A 13,106-nucleotide genomic window follows, 5' to 3' on the forward strand; every position below is an offset into this window, starting at 1 on the left:
CAAGCTTTGGGGACAGGGATGCCACCTCCGCGGCTCAGGGATGCCACCTGCTGGCACAGGCCCCTGGGCAGGAGGGGTCCTGGGGGAAGCACCCAGGGGTGCTCCTGCTCCTGCTCTCCAGGCAGCCGGGGAGGCTGGCAGCGCTTCCCTCAGCAGCATCCCTCGGGTACCCCACTTCGGCAAGGGGTCTCCAAGCCTGCGATCCCAGCCAGGGGCTGAGGGCTTTGGTGAGAGGCAGCTGCAGACAGAGGCCAGGAGCGTGGAAAAACCATTCTATCACCCCAAGCTTGGTATAACCGCCTGGATACGACCCTGTCTTCCTCCCACGCTGGGAGGAGGTACTGACCTCAATGGAGATGGAGAGCGGCTCAACACCCCGCAGCGTGCTCTTGTCGAAGGGGTCAAAGATGTCATCCCGCATGTTGGCTGGCTGCAAGACGTACCCACACTGGCCGCTGGACAAGAACAAGGCCTGGTTCATCTGCATGGGCTTGTCTGGAGAGCACAGGCAGGAGATGGAGGGAGGAGACCCTGTGCCCCTTCCACGAGCCAGATCACCTGGATTATTGGTGCCTCACGGGAAGCCCTCTGCAAGGGGACCTGGCCCATCCCTTGGCAATGCCTCATGCACCACGGCCTCACTGCAGCCTGTGCACGTGCTGGGGCCATGGGGTGACTTTCTCATGCACGATCTGCCCAACTACCCGGTGCACCACAGGTCACCTCCTTCTTTTCCTCCCTCTCCTTTCAGCTTTCCTTGTGCTGGCTCTGGCATTTGCCAAACCACCCTGCGAGATGCTCGAGTTCACAAAAGGAATGGAAAAGCAGGAGAAAAAAAGAGGCAGGTAGTTTTCTGGTGGGTTGGTGAGCTGAACAGGCTCACAGCAGGGTTTGGCAAGGGCCAGGGAAAGGGGGAAGCCTGGCAGGAGCAGGACTGGAAGCTGGTGAGCAGAGCAGCGAGCTTGACTCAGACCTTGCAACCAGCTGGTGTCCCAAGGCTGGGGCTGCACTGTCCCCCTTTGGTACCACTCTGCTGCCCTGCCAGTCACCAGGGACCTCAGGGGAACTCCCTGCTTCCTCTTCATTTCATCTTGTCCTCCTGGCACCACAACCTCCTGGCTCAGCCTAGCTCCCTTGGCCAACCCAGCCCTCTGCAGCACATTTCCCCTGCAGCCCGGACCTGAACACTGGGTCTTGCTCCCTGCAGAGCCCCTCCCAGACCCAGAGTCCCTCCCAGACCCTCTGTTTACTGGGACCAAGCCAGCAGGCGTGCAGGCTGGTGGCTCGGAGGAGGCGCAGGGTACCCCAGGAGCCTGCCCACCCTCCCCGCCTGCTGCCCGCACCTGGGGTCTGGAAGTTGAGTGCTACCAGCTGGCTGCCGCAGATCCACATGGGCAGGGGGTCGTAGTTGGAGGAGTCGAGGCGCTGGCCCTTGGGGTAGATGCGGGAGAGCTGCAGGCGGTTGTATTGCAGGAACTTCTTGCCTTTGATCTTGTTGACATACTTTTCCGCCTTGGTCTCGGGGAAGGAGGACATATCTCGGTAACAGGCCCTCTCTGTGCCGATCTCTGGGAGGAGACAGCACAGTGTAAGCCAGGAGCACATTCCCTTTCCAGACGCTTCAACCACCCCACTAACACCATCCTCTCTGCCCTTGGCTCAAGTACCATCAGGCAGTGCAGAACCTGCTCTGCCCCAGCAGGTGTTTGCTGGGTGCCCGACACTGACAGCTGAAAGCATCAAAACCACTCTCAGTGATCGGGCTTGACGGTCTCCAGCCCCACTCCCTCAGCAGCTGCTCTGGAGGGTAACAGATCCCAGCAACAGAGGGATGAGGAAGGGAACTTCCACCCTCTGGAGAAGGACATTTCCAGAGCTCCAATGTAAGCTGGTTCCAGCTTGCTTTGGACATCTGCCCTCTGCTGAGATCTAGCCAAAGCAGCACCTCGGGGCACACCGCAGGGTCTGTAATGCCATGGTGACTGCCTGTGGTGGCCACCAGACCAGCAGATGCTCACTCTCTTCATCAAAGGGCACCGGTCGGCAATAGACCACCAGCTCCGAAAGCTCCAGGGCAATCTTCTTCCTCCTCTCCATCATCTTCCCTTCAGAGAGCTGCCAACAGAGGGAGAATGAGGTGTCACGGCCAGGTGGGAGCAGCGGCGCTGGATAACCCAGCTCACCTGGAGTGGCCACTCCTGCCCATGCTGTGGGAATCACTAGCAGGTCTGCTGGGTCTGCACGGTGGAACACCACGACAGCACCCATGGGAAGGGCCCTTGGTGGGTCCCACCTCCCACCTGGAGCAGGACTGGCACCGGTATCAGCGCAGGGCGGCTGTGGCCTTGTAGCTGAGCCTGGTCACCCTCCATGGATGGAGATTCCCCCACCTCCTGAGGCTGAAACACTCTCCCAACGGACCAGTCTTCCCAGACGTCCAGCCCAAAACTCTCAAAGCCACAATGCATGGCCACCACCCCTTGCTATGTTGTCAAAGATCACTCTGGCTTTATCATCTTTGTAACTGCTCTGCCACTCATTGCAGGCTGCTACCTTGCCACCCTCCCACCAGCCTCCACCTGCTCCTCGACTCCTGGAAAATCCAGGACGTGGCAAGGAGATGTCTCCCCTGCCAAGGGCTCTCCAGACTCACCCGTGCATCAGCTGTCTGGGCTGCCTCCCGGATCTTCTTCACCCAGTCCAGCAAGTCCTCTTGTGTATCAGCTGCCACATCAAGGGACAAGCGTGACACCGAGGCCATGCTAATGGAGAAGACGAAGAGGCGGTTGTTCTTCCCCTCGGGGCGGATGGCTGCATGGGGAGAGGGAGCAGAGGGCAAGGTCACAAGCAGATGCTGAGCCAAGTCCTTCACACCACAGAGGGAGGAAGGGAGAGGACAGACATGGAGGGACTTTCAGAGATGCCCTGGAACTCTTCAGCTAGGAGATGTTCCCATTCCTGGTCATTGGAGGCCACAGATGGAGCCCAAGAAGCAACAGGTGAGGATGCAGAGTGTACCCCAATGGGCTGAGAAGCCTCACGGGGCCTTTGTAATACCTTCTTCCTCCCATTCCTGCATCTTCCTCCCATGCCTGCATCTTCCTTCACTCTGTGCCCTGAAGTGCCCAGGTGGGAACAGCCACCTGGAGCACAACGACCTCTGGGCTCCAAGGAGCTGAGGGACGGCAGGGAGCTGCAGACCCAGCTCAGCCAGCACCCAGGAGCCCCAGAGCCTGCGGCAGCCCGGCACAGAGGCTGGACCACACGTATGCAAGGGAGTACAAATCCTTACAGAAAAGGAGGAGCCTAAAAAATTGGTCTGAGCTCCCTTGCCCGTGGGGCAGCTGCCCCCGAGACCAGGTTCCAGGCGTGTTGGAGTGGCTTCTTGGCAGGACCCCCAGTGCTCCTCAGCTGTACTCAGGCTGCCAGGACATGCCTGAGCCCCAAATCCCAAGGCACGCTCCGTGCCGGGAGCAGCAGCGGAGTGTGTCACCACACGGCAAGCACACACATGGACTGGTGTTCGCTTGCAGCAGGCACAGGGGTGCCTAGAGACAGATGGAGACCGAAGCCCTTTGGCCCAGGAGATCCACAGACATTACGCAACAAGGCTGTAAGACCCTCCCTGTTCTCCACCCCTCGCTGGCACTCACCGATCTGGCAGGAGGGCACATCCAGGACACCTCCGAGCAGGTCTCCCAGGGGGCTGTTCTCATCCAGATGCTGCTGGGAACGAAGCACAGGCAGGACGGTGCTGGGCAGTGCAGCCAGGCCCAGGGGGCTGCTCACATGCACTCCTCCCCACCACCCCTCCCTGCTCTGCTCAGGCATAAGCTCACCTCCCGCTCTGGCTCCAGGCTACTGGGACCAGTAATTTCCTCTACGTAGTTGGAAGGGAACCACAGCTGCTTCTTGCCACCATAATCTCCTCTCCACCTGGAAGAGAGGGAAGGGGCAGTGTCAGCACCCACCGTGGGATCCCAGAGCATCCTGGCTGGGGGTCACGGGGGACAGGCAGCTCCTCCGTCATCTGCTTTTAGGACTCGTGGGGCTGTGCCGCTTGTGGGAAATCCCCAGACAGAGCCACCCCTAGAGGAGAGACACCTCTGTATGGACGGTAACACCAAGGTTTGACTGTGTCCCCGAGGGAAAAAAGGAGGCTCAGGACCAACTCACCAGCCTCCTTCCTGTTTCTCCACATTCTGGATGATGGCGTTTTTGGTGAAGGTGAGCTCGTCCTCCCGCTGTGCCTTGTAATCGAACAGGGCTTTGACTGCGCACTGCAATGAGGAGGGGTCCCGTGAGGCCGGGGAGCAGATGGACACATGGTCAGCCAGCCCGTGGGACGAGAGATCAGCTCCCACTGCAGACGGGTTTGCTGCAGGGGCTGTGAGGCATGTCGTGTGCAGGCAGCATCCAACCCTGCTGCCAGAGGCTGCCAGACCCTAGTGACCCTTGCAGAACAAATCAAGGCACACATTCATGCCAAACCAGAAGTCACAAGCGTGGTATGGCCCTGCACGGGCACTTCCCTTTGCGTCGGAGCCACCGATGGGTTTGCTTTGGAGCAAACAAGAGGCAGCCCAGGCTGGGAACCTGCAGGCTCAGCCTAGAGCAGGGCTCCCCTTCACAGGCTGGAAAGGTGCGCAAAATAATACAGCTCTTGGAAACCAGAGACACTTGCTAAACCCTCAGGCCCTGCAGGCTGTTTCATGCCAAGCAGTGAGCATACCTTGAAGGTGGGCATGGGATTGGCTTCCACGTAGAACCCGGGGTGGCGTCCCTCGTAAAGGGCTCCGTAGTCCGGCTCCTGCGGAAGCAAAGGGCCAGCAGTTACAGCAGTGGCTCTGAAGGAGAACAGGCCCCCTACCTTGGGGGGGTAGGGAGAACGCCCCAGGGAAGGCACAAGACCAAAAATGATGCTGCACGCAGCAAACATGCCCAAGCCCATACTCCCTGCTGACCTGGGTCAGGGGAGCAGCAATAGATTTCACTCAACCCAGTGTTTCCAACAGGGCATGAAGCCCCAAGAGGTGTGGACTGGGAAGCACAGGGATGGCTCACACACCACCCCTTCAAGGGACCAGCTCAAAATGGACCTGTCCATCACCCCTTGGCTTAGCTCTTCCAACAGCCACCCACACTCACCGCTGTCCCTATCTTCTCCAGCGTCTCCTCATTGATGGGGTACCTCAGCTTCATCTTGCGGTACAGTGGGTGCTTTTCATAGTAGCTGATCAAGTCCACAAGACTCTCAAACTCGGAGTTGCCAAGCAGCACAGTCTGGCCCTCCTGCTGCACTCGGCAGTGTTTGATCTTCCCTTCTGCCCTGGCAGGTGGAAAGAAAGAGAGAAGCCACTTGGCACCTGGCAAGAGAAGGTCTCTGCCAAAATAAAGACACCCAAGCAAAAGGTGCCCTGGGGCTGGCTGCTGAGCACAGCCATCTCCCATCAGAAGATGGAAGATCAGGGTCTAAAAGGCTCTCAAGGGGCTATAGGATTTATCTAGCAGTGAGAAGAGCTCTGGGAAGCCTGGTGTCAGGCTCGCAGCCCCTCTCCTGCTCTCCCACACACTGCAGCATCCCAGTTCCACCCCCCGCACCCATCACCCTTCTCCCCAGGACACACCTGAAGGAGATGGCGTAGGAGCTGGGCTCGCTCCTCTTGCGCACCAGGAAGGCTCCGTCGCGTGGCACCCTCATCAGCATGTGCTCGGCTTGGGCCCGGGTGAGGTTGGCGTGGTACCACCTTTCAGGAAAGACATGTCACCACGCACAGGTCTCCACAGCTCCAGCTCACCCCACACCGCTGCCATGCCACATGGCTTCTCCTCCAGCCCCTACAAGCTGCCTGACTCCTCAAAAGGAGGCCAGGGAGCCCAGATCATCATGTACGGAACACTGCAACAGGGCTGTCTTCTCCTTTCTGGGGCAGGCAGGAACAGAGCCATGTGGTGATGCACAACGTGGGCGAGGGCATCCCAACCAAGCCCGGTACTTCCCGGCTTTGCACCAAACTTCCACAACAACCAGCTCCATGGACAACGAAGCTGGCCCGTGTGGCTGCTGTGACACAGAGAGCTCAGCAGGGAGCAAGTGGCAACCAGAGAGCCTCAAAAAGGAGGGAATGACCAAGGAGAGATCTGGGAGGGCTCCCCATGAGGTCCTATCTGCCCAGTGGACATGACCCACCACCTCCAAAACACACACTCACTCTTTGCTCTCATGAGCATTGGTCTGTGGCACGGGCTCAGTCAGCCTCATCTCAAATTCGTTGCACCTCAGCGGCACCTCCTGGTAGTGGGTGATGAGGTCGTACAGGCTGTCGAACACCAGGTTGTCTGTCAGGAAGAACTTGGGGCTGCCGGCATCCTGCCGCGAGTGGATCCGGCAGTGCTGTACCTTGCCGTTGCGCCTGCAGAAGAGGGAGGGGGTAAAGCAGGGTAATCCATGGAGATCATGCACCTGCCGCGGGCACAGCTCCAGCCTGGACACAGCATTCCTGTCCCACAGGAGACCCATCGCGCAAGGGTCCCAAGGGACTCGACCCTTCTGCACTGGGACAGCGAGTTGACACGATGCTGGGCCACAGAAGAGGGGAAGAAACCTGCTTGCAGGCCACCGGGGAACGGGACCCCACCACTAAAGACAGCGTCAAGATGAAACTACCCCAGAAGCGACACAGAGCAGCAGGCTGGTGCCTGTGGCCCTCACCAGAAGGAGAGGGTGTAGTCTCCAACAAAGGTCTCGCTCTCTCTGACGAGGAAGGAGCCGTCGGGGGCCCCCGTCTCGATGCAGTACTCCGTCAGCAGCCGCTCCGCGATGTGCCGCCCGTCGCGTCCCGCTCCCAGCTTGCCGTGAAACCACTTCTCCGTGGAGTGAAGCTCGGTGCTGTTGCTCACCTGGCAGGGGGAAAAGCCACCGTCCTGGCTTACTGATGGCAGGCTCGTGGTGCCGGAGTCTGCCCTGCTTGGGGTCTTCCAACCAGGACCAGGGGGTTTCTGAAGCAGCTCCCACCCTTCCCGCCACGGGATCTCCCCCTGAAGTCAGCTGGCAGTGGAGATGCTCAGGCCCTTGGGCAGTCAAGTCCTCTCCACAGGGGCACAACTCACCATCACGCAAGGGAGCCCTCACCTCCTTTTGCTCTTCCTCATCCTCATTTCCTTGGTCACTGGTTGTCTCCCCAGAGTAATAGATCTTGCTGCTGGTCAGGACAAAGTAATGTGGGTTCCACTCCTGGAAGGAAACAAACTCTGGGCAAAGAGACCCCCTGCGGATCCACCGAGCTGGCCCACCACCCGTCCATGGGTTCATCTCTTCCTGATCAGCACAAGCAGTGAGGGGTGATCAGGTTTGCAAAGGACAGTCACCAGCGACACTGATTTCTGTGGAGTCGCAGGAGCTTCCAAGACATCCCCCAGATCCAAAGCATGATTTATCAGTAGCAAAAAAACCCAGCATGTGGTAGCTCTTACACACAAAGTGACTGCAGATCACACTGCAAACGTCCCAGCATGTGTTAAAAGGAGATGACCAAATGAAGAGCAAATCAATGCAAAAAGAAAACACTCTGCATGGATTCAGCACGGGGGCTATCAGAGATGAGGATATCAGGGAAGGTTATGCATTTTTACCATTGCACTTTCCTATTTTCCAAAAACCTGTTTTGTTTGCACATGACTTTGCCTGACAGATCCTCAGCAAAGCAAAGCAGCTGAAGAGGTGGACTGCGTATAAGTAAAGAGACACACTAAAACGAATGCTCGGCGCTTTAGAAAGCAGAATGCTCATTTAGGTGTGTTAGGTGTGTAGGCACTTGGTAGGAGGCAGGCAGGTCTAGAAACACAGGCCATCGCTAGAACTTACTGCAGCAACAGATAACAGGCTATACGGATTACACAAGAGCAGCTGCAGCGCATCAGCCCAGAGCTCCCTCTAGCTCAGCCTTCTGCCTCTAACAAGGGCCAACAGGAGATGCCTAGGGAAGAGCACAGGAGATAGCCAGCATAAAAACTCCCCCAGCCTCCAAAGTCTCCTGAGAAACAGGATAGACCAATGGCCTCTCAGATCGTTTGCACCACAGCCCTTCCAGCACCACGCAGTGCCTTGCGGAGTTACCGTGTCATTTATGGAGCCCACAGAGCGGGGCCAGGGTGACAGCAGCAGAGACATACGTGATTGATGGGGTCTTCCAGGTAGAGGATCCCGTTCTTGATGGAGTTGCTGATGTCATTCTCTGAATACATGACAGACGTGGGTAGCTCCTCGTAAGCACTGCCCTCTGCCAGCTTCTTGTGCTGTGGGGCGAGAGTGGTCAGGCACGGAAAAGCAGCATGGATTTCCTAGTGAACAACTCTCAGACTCCAAGTCTGCTGCAGTGGGTCCCTCCAGACTAAAAGGACCCATGTGACAGAGATCACCAAATGGCTCTGAAGTCCCACCCTTTGTTCCCAGAGGCAATTCCTGCAGCAGAAATACCAACCTCCCCCAAGCTCTCCAGAAAGGCAGAACTCAGGATGCTGAGCTCATTTCCCAGCAGCTCCTCTGAAGCAAGAGAGCTCTTTGTCTCCAATTCGTTTTAGCACCAGGTCTCCACTTCCAACCAATCCCATCCAGAGGTAAGGGGCTGCCCTGGGTGCCCACCCTCACCCCATCTGCTCCCACCCTCTCCAATTAGGAGCCTTGCTGGGGAGGGGAGTTCACCTTGATAAGGATCTTCCTCTTGAGCTGGTTTGGAGAGGGAAGGCCGTCAGCAGAAATATCTACTGGCTTGGTCAAGAGCATGTCCCCAAAGACCTTCTTGAAATTCTGAGCCATGTTTCTCTGCTGAGCAATGCTGCAGTGGTCCTCAATGGACAGAATGACAGGGAAACTGGGAGGAGAAAAAGCCCTCAGAACCAGCATGGCATCTAGATGGAACTAATGCCTTCCAAATTCCATTTCAAAAACCTAACCTCTGTGCCCTCAAAGAGCAGCGTGCATCAACAGTGATCTGTGCTGTCCTGAGCATTCTGTGTAACCACCCTACAGCAAGGTGTTCCCACCGCTGCGCGCAATGCACAGAGGGGAGGACTGGCAAAGTACTGGGGTTTACCAGAAGCTTTCCCTCCCACAACTTTTTTCTGGGAGAAATCTCCCTTTGGCTGGGAGGTGCAACAGCACGCTTTCTTCCCACCGAGTCCCAGGCATGTGGTCTTGTGCTGGATCTCCAGATAAAGGTGGGCTTCACCTTGCTACAGTGTTGGCTCTACCCTCTCTCTGCTTCCCTGGCAGCTCTGCTAGCTGAAGTCCAGGTCCCTGCTGTACTCACTCAGAGGTGACAAAGGCATGCTCCTTGATAGTGACCAAGACGTCAGAGAACTTGATCTTGGTGGTTAAGGTGTGTCCATGGTAGATGACTGGCATCCCATCGGGACCGTCCCAGCAATCCACTGAAAGAGACCCATGGCAGACACTTAGCTCAAGGGCTGGAATACAGGCAGGACATGGACATGAGATGGACTGAAGTAAGCGCTGCTGGGAACCACACTGGATCACAATAAGGAGGGAGATGAGAGTCCAGATCTTTCTGTGGAAGCAAAAGCTCAGGCACGTACCCCCCAGCCCCACAAAGGAACCAGCCACAGGCCTTTCGGCACATCATGGTGACAATGCTGCCACTGGCACACCAACCTTCCACCCTGCCTTCCCCACCCACCACAAGCTATCACGACGATGGGGACAGAAGGGCTGGCCCTGGGTACTCACACTCGATACACCGGCATCCCATGCGCAAACAGCGGGCGTACGCCTCCAGCGAGGACTCGCTCGAGAACTGGTCCCCTGTCAGGTACCTTTCACGTGAGAGAACACATCAGCAAGGCAACGCGCTCACGGCAGCTGCGGGTGCCCGCGGGGACACGGCAGCCCTGCCTCCGCCATGTAAGGGGTGGCAGCAGCGACGTTCCTCCAGACCTGCCACCTTCCCCCAGCAGGGGGTTCAACTCTGCCCCTACTGCAGGGGGCTGCAAGCTCGGCTCTGAGGTCCAGCCTTTCTGCTAGCTCTTGAGGTAAGCCTCACAGAGCGATGGCAGCGTCAGTGCCAGGGAAAAGCCCCTGTACCGGGCAGAAGCAGCCTGAGAGCAGGGTTAGAGCAGCTCTTGCAGGCAGACAGGAGCTCGCTGCCTGGCCCCCAGGCTGCCCAGCTGGCCTGGGCTCTCCATCCTGTACACCTGGGCTAAGGTGCTGCGACTGCAGCCCATGAGCGGGCAGCACAGACAGGGCCCGTCTGCAAAGCGAGCAGCTCCTGCAAGATTATCCTAGCAGCACAGAAGGAAAATGGCCAGTTTCAGCCTGCCAGACTTTTATCACATTTGTCCAAAGAGGCTGTGGAAGATGACATTGCTAATGGTAAGAAATCAGTCTGTGCAGATGTGTGGTGCTGACAATGTCCGAGCAAAACATTGATGGTTAAACAATGGAGGGAGGATCGGGGCACCAAGAGGAAGGTCTCTGATGAGACTGACCCTGGTTTGGAAAAGTCTACTTGACCCATCACTGGGATTGGGCAAAATCAGGAGAATCCCACCCTGGCAGAGGGGAAGAGGACGCCGGGAGCAGACGGGTGGAGAGAGCCATCCCCTAATCCTTACGTGTTGTGTGAGGAGGAGATCCAGTAATGCGAGAGGGGGTTGTTCATGTTCTCCAGACACACCATGTCCAGTTGCGAGTTCCAGATGCTGTTCTCTTTGGAAAACAGGAAGGTGAGAAACTGCTCAGGAAGAAACAGAAGCGTGTTAATAGTGCCGAGGAGCTGGTGCTGTAGTTTAGCTTCACACACGACTCACCCTCCACACCAGCAGCCTCCGAGCATGTGGCTATTTTCTAAGCTCAGCGCAGACCGACCAGAGGCAACCAAGACAGCACACAAGCTACCTGACCCAGCACGCTTGAGTAACCACAGCTTAGGCATTGCCACCTATCATCTGAGCTGCGCCAAATACCTACGTACAAATCCTTTGACCCAGCCGGAGATGAATTAATTGCTCTGCATTTTATTTTGTGGCTCACATGACAGGCAATAGCTCACTAAAGCCATGTGGGTGAAGGAACCTTTGCGTGGGAGTCGGTCCAGAGAGCCAGTGACATGGTCATCTCTAGTTGTTTTTATTCTTTTGTTTTCAGCTCTTCTTGCTTTGAGAAGACCCTCACATGCCCCAAAGGGGCATTAAGCCAAATGCAGCCCCTTTCCTCCTCCAAACGACCTGCTCGATGAGCACTCCCAGCTGCACACATTCAGCACGGGGAGAGCCCCTAAGCCTTTCCCTTTGCCAACCCCTCGCACCCCTCTTGTGCAACGTGGTGACCCACCGCATTCACCTCATACAGCACCGCAGCTTGCAGGAGCTGCAATCCCCTAAGCATCACCACCCTGTAGCGAAGACACAGACAGCAGAGCCATCACTCATCGCACCCAGGATATCACACCCTCTCCACCCCACTCCACACACACTAGCATTCAAGGTGTCTTACTTCATCCAGAGTGAAATAAGGCTCGTCAATCTCCCTCAAAGGGTCTCTCAGAAAGTTGAACATGAATTCCTGTACCTGAAGGGCATCTTCAGCCCAGAGCTCCTGCAAACCCAAGAGAGACAAAAAAAAATAAAATATAAAAATTCAGAAAGTGCTATTCAAAACCATGCACTACTCATCCAGCTAGAAGCTTTAACAATTAAGGAGGCAGTTTTTAATGCAAAACCGTCTCTGCCAGGAATTCAACTGTCAGCACAAATGCCGGATAGCACGTAACTGCAGAAATCTGCCCTGTTTCTAAGTGGTCTTCATTTTCTCAACGCTATGCATCTTTCTCTCCTTTGCACACATCTGCCTTCCCTCCTCCTCCAGCAGCAGAAGCCAACTCAGCTTCCTTTTGCTCCTCTCTCTCCCTGGGTGTCTTTCATTTGGCCATCAAAACGGCTGCATCTCCTTGCTGGTTAACTCTGCTCGCTGCAGACCATGGGCAGGGAGATGGCAGAGGGGACGACGGGGGCGGGGGGCGGGGAGGATGGTGCAAAGCAGGAGGCCTCTGCTCTCACATGAGGCAGGGCAGTGTTTTCGCCAGCCACCCCCATCCTCTTGGAGGAGACCAGCAACGAGATGGGAGCCTGGCAAGAGTCAAATTTAAGGGTCTGCGCTGCCCACAAATGCACTGCTTGCGCCTGTGTGCATGTCCAAGCATGCATGCTGTGCTTGGTGAATGACCTGAGGTCACTTTTAAAGGGAAAAGTCAGCAATCGAATCAATCGGATGCTCCTCAGGAGCTGCTGAGACCTCCCAAGTAGACAGGACAGACCATGACGCTTCGGCTGCTGCAAACCTTCAGGAACCAGCCAATGTCACAGGGACTGGGTAAGTCTCCACGGACCAGTTCCTCCCTCCTGGGACCTCTGCTCCTCTCAGGTCCCTTTTCTGACCAGGGTACCCAGCTCAGGCCAGGTTTACCCTCACCAGTGCTCCCCCTGCATTACCTCCTGCTCCAGGAAGGATGCGCTCAGGTTGTGGCCGTGCCAGGCAGAGCACCTTAGGACCGAATCATCCCAGCTCCACAGCCAGGCTACCCTTGGAGTACTGGATCCCTACCGACACCAGTGCCTACCCCCTTCACCCCTCCTCTGGGTCTGTGTTGAGCTCACCCTCTGGTACTCCACCAAGAACTTCTGCAACTCCATCAGCGACACCCTGAAGTGCTCAGACCTTTCTCCACCCCTGACAAGCAGAGAGAGAGAAGCTTTGGTCACTCATGCAGCACATTACGACCAGCTGTTACCAGCATCATGCGAGATGCCATCCACAACCACCATGGCACGTGCAAGCAAGATGTGCCCCGAGCAAACAGCGCTGTGAGAGCAGAGTGGGATGAGCAGAGAGAGCTGAGGAGGGCAGGACAGCAAACACACAGCAGCTGAGATTATACATCCACATCTCAGAGCCAGGGACTGCTCCAGGAGCCATCCAGGATTCACACTGCCAAGGGCACGATAACATGAAACTCTGGTGAATGGCAGCAAAAATCATCAGAGGGACTGACTTGTGCAAAAAAAAAAAAAAAAAATATCACAGAGGGTCTGTC

The 13,106-nt window shown here is 56.6% G+C and overlaps 1 protein-coding gene across 5 annotated transcripts in view; it reads right to left on the reverse strand.

Annotated features, from left to right (window-relative positions):
- Nucleotides 1-13,106, reverse strand: part of PLCG1 (phospholipase C gamma 1) — a 48,859-nt gene that overhangs the window by 4,152 nt on the left and 31,601 nt on the right. For 3 of the 5 annotated variants that reach the window (XM_055813730.1, XM_055813728.1, XM_055813733.1), the window contains exons 8-27: nucleotides 12,670-12,742; nucleotides 11,510-11,611; nucleotides 10,630-10,748; nucleotides 9,746-9,831; nucleotides 9,309-9,429; nucleotides 8,702-8,870; nucleotides 8,173-8,295; nucleotides 7,133-7,234; nucleotides 6,713-6,900; nucleotides 6,213-6,413; nucleotides 5,628-5,747; nucleotides 5,149-5,329; nucleotides 4,733-4,810; nucleotides 4,177-4,280; nucleotides 3,840-3,936; nucleotides 3,654-3,726; nucleotides 2,654-2,811; nucleotides 2,019-2,115; nucleotides 1,344-1,568; nucleotides 347-495 (exon numbers count right to left, since the gene is read on the reverse strand). In XM_055813730.1, the coding sequence (XP_055669705.1) occupies nucleotides 347-495; nucleotides 1,344-1,568; nucleotides 2,019-2,115; nucleotides 2,654-2,811; nucleotides 3,654-3,726; nucleotides 3,840-3,936; nucleotides 4,177-4,280; nucleotides 4,733-4,810; nucleotides 5,149-5,329; nucleotides 5,628-5,747; nucleotides 6,213-6,413; nucleotides 6,713-6,900; nucleotides 7,133-7,234; nucleotides 8,173-8,295; nucleotides 8,702-8,870; nucleotides 9,309-9,429; nucleotides 9,746-9,831; nucleotides 10,630-10,748; nucleotides 11,510-11,611; nucleotides 12,670-12,742 (2,566 nt within the window). The remainder of the gene's footprint in view (nucleotides 1-346; nucleotides 496-1,343; nucleotides 1,569-2,018; nucleotides 2,116-2,653; nucleotides 2,812-3,653; nucleotides 3,727-3,839; nucleotides 3,937-4,176; nucleotides 4,281-4,732; nucleotides 4,811-5,148; nucleotides 5,330-5,627; nucleotides 5,748-6,212; nucleotides 6,414-6,712; nucleotides 6,901-7,132; nucleotides 7,235-8,172; nucleotides 8,296-8,701; nucleotides 8,871-9,308; nucleotides 9,430-9,745; nucleotides 9,832-10,629; nucleotides 10,749-11,509; nucleotides 11,612-12,669; nucleotides 12,743-13,106) is intronic. The other 2 variants (XM_055813729.1, XM_055813732.1) reach the window with 1 other exon arrangement.

Source organism: Falco peregrinus, chromosome 9, assembly GCF_023634155.1.
Source record: "Falco peregrinus isolate bFalPer1 chromosome 9, bFalPer1.pri, whole genome shotgun sequence".
Taxonomy (NCBI): domain Eukaryota; kingdom Metazoa; phylum Chordata; class Aves; order Falconiformes; family Falconidae; genus Falco; species Falco peregrinus.